At 38.7% G+C, this 5,854-nt stretch overlaps 1 protein-coding gene across 1 annotated transcript; it reads right to left on the reverse strand.

Moving 5' to 3' along the window:
- Window positions 1–235: 235 nt before the first annotated feature.
- LOC108992725 lies at window positions 236–2,776 on the reverse strand. The gene is made up of 7 exons (XM_018967352.1): window positions 2,707–2,776; window positions 2,066–2,178; window positions 1,679–1,860; window positions 1,328–1,542; window positions 1,114–1,231; window positions 714–1,005; window positions 236–553 (listed from the first exon to the last, which is right to left on the reverse strand). The coding sequence occupies exons 1-7, from the start codon at window positions 2,774–2,776 to the stop codon at window positions 236–238; spliced, it is 1,308 nt and encodes a 435-aa protein (XP_018822897.1).
- Window positions 2,777–5,854: the final 3,078 nt, after the last annotated feature.

Genomic DNA, 5,854 nt, shown 5'->3' on the forward strand with positions numbered 1-5,854 from the left:
ACGACAGTGTTTAACAATATCCTTTACACTTTCAGTAAGTAAGAAACGATTGCATTATAATTAATAGGATGAAAAAGTATTAAACGACAACGTTCTACTAAAGGACAACTAACTAATTCTATATAATACGATATCGTTCCAAGTCTGTTCTTTGAATACAACCAACACTAACACCTTCCCTTTTCAGCATTAACCACCTTCCCTTTCTGTCTTCATGGACACAGAACCACCTCCATCAACTAGCACCTTGCCCACTGCCATATTCCTTTTGCAAGCTCAAACCCTTCCACTCCAGAATCTTTTCAACACATAACACACCCTTCCCTTTTAAAGCACCTTGCTGGGAAAATTGTTGTTGAAGCTTCCAATAATGTTCCCAAGTAGAATCTTCCACTCCAGCACCTTTCCATTGGATCAAGACTTCTACTATAGTTCTGTTGTCCTTCTTAATGCTTTTATGCTCCAAAATTTTCTCAAGCTGAGGCCTTAACTCTCCTTGCAAATCAAATGGGGGTAAAGAAGAGAAAGGTGTGAACTGGTCTCCAATCTTTTTCTTCAACACAGAAACATGAAAAACAGGATGCAAAAGTGAATCTGAGGGCATACACAATTGATATGCCAGTTTGCCAATTCTGTGAGTAATTTGAAAGGACCCAAAATATCGAGTTGAAAGTCTAAGATTACTTCTAACTACCACCGACTGCTGCCTAAACCCAATCCCCCACTGGGAACTCTCTGTCAGTCCTGCGCTTGTCATAATAATACTTCATTCTCTCTTGAGCAAGAGATAAATTGGACTTAAGTGTAACTAGAATTTGCTCTCGAGTCTGCAATAATTGATCCACTGACTGATTTGAAGTTAAACCAGGAATGTAGGCTTGAAGCCTAATTCGAGGGGTCCCATAAACAGCTTCAAAGGGAGTCATCTTTGTGGAAGTATGAAATGTGGAATTATACCACCATTCAACCAATGAAAGCCAATCCACCCATAGCTTTGGTTTATCACTAGAAAAAGATCTCAAAAAGTGTTCAAAGCACTTATTTACAACTTCTGTTTGGCCATCACTTTGAGGGTGATAGGCTAAAGAGTAAGAAAGATTAACCCCTTGCAACCTGAAAAGTTCTTTCCAAAATGAACTGGTAAATGTTGAGCCACCATCAGAAACAATGGTTTTAGGTAAACCATGCAATTTAAAAACATTGTTGAGGAACAGTGAAGCCACTTGAGCAGCTGTAAATGGATGTTTCAAGGACATAAAATGGGCATATTTTGACAACCTGTCCACTACAACCATAATAACTTAATAGCCCTTTGCAATGGGCAAACCCTCAACAAAATCCATCGAGAGGTCAGTCCATATTTGCTCAGGAACAGGTAAGGGTTGTAAAAAACCAGCTAGAAGGACATTTTGGACTTTATTCCTTTGGCAGGTTTCACATTCACGAATAAACTTCTTGACATCATGCTTGAGACTAGGCCAATAAAAATCCACCCTAGCTCTGTGCAAACATTTGTGAAAACCAGAATGACCAGCAGCAGGACTAGAGTGTAAGTAATTCAAAATATGTTACTTCAATGGTAAAGAATCAGGCACATAAATTATGTCCTTCTTAAACAAAATGCCATGCCTTAGTTTAAATGAAGAATTAGAAGTAGGGATGAGTAATTAGTTTCTACACATCCTGATATGTATCATAAGCTGCTTTTAATTCTAAGAGCCAAGTTGGTGTAGGAAATGATAAAGCTGCCAACTCTCCAAGTTCATCAACCACCTTGTTCTCCACACCCTTCTTATACTCAATAGTAAACTCATAGCCAAGGAGTTTATAAAGCCATCTTTGCTGAGCAACAATGCCAATCTTCAGTTCAAGCAAATATTTAAGGCTATGGTGATAAGTTCTGATCACAAATACACTTCCCAAAAGATATGACCTCCACTTCTTAATAGCTAGCACTAAGGCTAGAAACTCTTTTTCATAAGTGGAAAGAGTTAAATTCTTTCCTTTCAAAGCCTGACTGAAAAAGGCTAAGGCCTTTGGTCTTGCATCAAAACTGCTCCTATACCAGTTGCACAAGCATCACATCAATGACAAATGCTTTGGTAAAATCAAGTAGGGCAAGAATAGGAAGGCTAGTGACAGCAACTTTCAGGTCATTAAAAGACTTAGTAGCAGAATCTGTCCAAGCAAAAACATCTTTTTTTAACAATGATGTCAAAGGGGCAGCAATCTGACCATAGCCTTTAATAAATTTTCTATAATAACCTGTCAAACCTAAAAAACCTCTTAATGACTTCAGGTTTTTAGGTAATGGCCAAGTAATCATAGACTCCAACTTCCTAGGGTCTGCCCTCACCCCCTCCTTTGAAATCAAATGACCCAAATATTCTATTTCTTAGCATGCAAACTTACACTTCGACTGTTTGGCATAAAGTTGATGATGTGTAAGGTTTGCAAAACAGTAGAGAGATGAGCTAAATGAGTTGACATGTCCCTACTGTAAACCAGTATGTCATAAAAAAGGCCTGAAAACTTCATTCATGAGGCCCTGAGATGTTAAAGCAGCATTAGTGAGGTCAAAAGGCATTACAAGAAATTCATAATGCCCTTCATGAGTTCTGAATGCAGTCTTATGAACATTCTCATCCCTCATGCGTATTTGATGATATTTTGCCCTAAGATCAAATTTAGAAAAAAATGTAGAACCTGAAAGTTCAATCTTGTGATCATGAGACCTATTGGGTGGCAATCCTGTAGGTTCATTAAAAACTTCCATGTACTACTGTAAAAGCTGCTGCACTTGTTCATCCTGCAACGATGAAGGTTCAATGGAGCTACAAGCAACTATCTGTAGAAAAAATCCCTTGCTGCCACAACCAAAAGTCTTAAAAGACTCATCTTCATCAATGAGATCTGACAAAGATACTGTCAAACCTTTCAAGGAAACTTTCTGACCATCATATTGAAACTGCATTCCCATATTCACAAAGTCTTAGAGAATAGGACTCAATGTGGATAACCATTGTATGTCAAGGATTGCATCACATCCTCCCAAGGGAAGAGTAAAAAAATCGACTGTGAAAGGTATGCCTTGAATTGACAAGGGCACATCTATACATTTGCCAGTACTATCAATGAGCTGACCATTAGCCACCTTAACACTAATAGCCTGGCCAAGTTGCACATGTAACTTACATCAAGCAGCAACTACAGTGTCCACAAAATTATGTGTATTGCCAGTGTCAATTAAAGTTACCAGCTTCTTCTTGTCAATACAAGCAATAAGTCTCATTGTCTTAGGACCCCCTCCACCTACTATAGATTGCAATGAGATAGAAGCCATCTCAACTTCGACTTCCTCAGGTTCAACAACCACTTCACCAGTAATATCAGTATTCTCTTCACCACTTGACTCACAAATTCCATACCTTCTAATAGGAATAGTTTTGGCCTTGCACACTGATGACCTGGTTGTCATTTATCATCACAGAAATAACAAAGGCCTTTTTTACGCCTTTCCACCATTTGAGACTCAGACACCTTATGATAAGGAAGCCTAGCTGAAGGTGAAACTCTTGGTGCACCTAAAATTGAAGGAGTCTGTCCAGACTTTAACAGACTCGACTCTGGACTAAACTTACTCGAATCAGTAAGTGAATTTCTCTAAGGTTTCCTTATACTCACCACATATTGTTCTTGAATTTTGGCTAAGCCAAAAGCATTGTTCAAAGATGAAGGATTTAACATCCTCACAGGTAATCTAATCTCATTACGTAGGCTACTCAATAAACAACTCAACTTATTTTTTTCTGACAAGCCTTTAATACAATTGGAAAGAATCTCAAATTCAGCTTTGTAGTCATTAACTGTACTAACCTGCTTGAGTCGAGTAAGTGACTTCATAGGATCATCGTATGGAGTAGATCCAAATCGAATTTGAATAGCTTTGATGAAGTCCTCCCAAGAGTGAAAAGTTCCTGCCTCACTGGTATCCTGCAACCAAACCAAAGCTTCATCATCCATGTGTTAAGAAGCAATAAAAATAAATTGACCAGGAGGGACCTGGTGATACAAAAAGTACTGTTTCGCATGATAGATCCATGGTGATGGATTACCACCACGAAATCTAGGAAAATCTAGCTTAATTCCTCTTACAAAACCTCTGTTCACAAGTTCTCTGTGACGCACTTCCCCCATGTCCTCCTCCATATATTCGTTTCTATGCAGCGTTTGTTGATCTTGATTATCTCGATGTATATTCTCAGGATCCTCAGAATCTTGACACGAAATCTTTGAGATTTGTTGTAAGACCTCCTGAAACTTTTTATCTTGTGCTTCCCTTTCTAATCTTGCAGTCTCTTGCTATTTTAACAATAAACCAATCGCATCTTCGATTTGTTTTTGTTGTCGTTTCTGTTGCTGTCGCATGTGGTTCATTGAATCAACTTATTGAGCATACAAACATGTTCCTTCTGCCATGGCTGATACCAACTGTAAGGGAGTACCCTAACTGACTAGTTCGAGTAGTAAATGTGAGAGGAAGGGAGAAAGATAGTTGCGAGCAGAGAAGGAATTCAGTTAATGAATGAACTTAGGTTGTGAGCTTTTCCCTCCAACCCTCTTTATTTATAGTAAATGTTCATATGAAAACAATAGTGTTTAACAACATCCTTAACACTTTCAATAAGTAAGAAACGACTAGGTTACAATTAATAGGAAGACAAAGTATTAAACGACAACATTCTACTAAAGGACAACTAACTAATTCTATATAAGACGACATCATTCCAAGTCTGTTCTTCGAATACAACCAACAACTAACACCTTCCCTTTTCAGCATTAACCACCTTCCCTTTCTGTCTTCACTCACATAGAATCACCTCCATCAACCAGCACCTTGTCCACTGCCATATTCCTTTAACATAAATAGAAATAACCATAAACTCATAATATAAAATAATTAATTTAACTTACAAAACTTTTAAAAATTATTTTAAAATAAGAAAATACTTTCTGGTACTATCCTAAGAGACATGTGGTTTTACCCAGAGCCAAACTGCTCTGATACCAACTGTGGCACCCCTGACCCCACTTAAATAAAATAACGGGGATCGAGATCCCCAGATGGTGACGACACGATCATGCATCCCAACAAACGTGCGAAGTGTGTGTACATGCATCAGTGTACATAAATAACGTAGCGATTTAGTCTACTAAGTACTAGAATTTAAATATCAGTAAATGTTTAAATAGTAGTTTTACAGTCATCCAAAAATCAAATTCAATACATTAAAATAAGATAGCCTAGCAAGTGATCCCAGATCACTCGTCAGGTGGAGCCGTCTCCTTAGGCTCGCCCTCATCCTCCTCCGCATCAAAATTTGCGTTACCAAACATGGTACCGTAAGTAAGTACAAACCAAACAATCCTCAGGAATAAAATACATTTAATACAACCAACATGCATGCACACGATAAAATATGCAATATCCTCAAACATCATTTTTTCCGAAAATGAATATTTTCCCAACACATGCCAAAATCCCAGTTGGCCCAAAATATTCCGTAAAACATTTTCCCAGAAAATGGTTTACACAAAATTTAACACACGCTATTTTCCCAAAAAATAGTCCATTTTTATCGTATGTACCATGATCTCCCCTATGGGTCATCCACACACCCTGGCTTCGTAGCGATGCTCAGTTCCGTGCCCGGCACGTACGTGGCCAAGCATCCTCTACGCAACGAGCGATGCCCAGTTCCGTGCCCAGAGTGTACGTGGCCAAGCATCCTCTAGTCCCCGCCAGGAAGGGACCACGGAGTCGGCACGAGACCATCTCGTCCGATCCCACTGT

Source organism: Juglans regia, chromosome 10 (assembly GCF_001411555.2).
Source record: "Juglans regia cultivar Chandler chromosome 10, Walnut 2.0, whole genome shotgun sequence".
Classification (NCBI taxonomy): Eukaryota; Viridiplantae; Streptophyta; class Magnoliopsida; order Fagales; family Juglandaceae; genus Juglans; species Juglans regia.

Excerpts from the sequence above, each read along its gene's own strand:
- LOC108992725 (XM_018967352.1), bottom strand. The coding sequence starts at position 2,776 with ATGGAAGTTTTTAATGAACCTACAGGATTGCCACCCAATAGGTCTCAT. Across the intron at positions 1,861-2,065 it reads ATGTGATGCTTGTGCAACTG|ATTGGCATTGTTGCTCAGCA; the intron begins GTATAGGAGCAG and ends CTTGAACTGAAG. Across the intron at positions 1,232-1,327 it reads CTCGATGGATTTTGTTGAGG|CTGCTCAAGTGGCTTCACTG; the intron begins GTTTGCCCATTG and ends ATCCATTTACAG.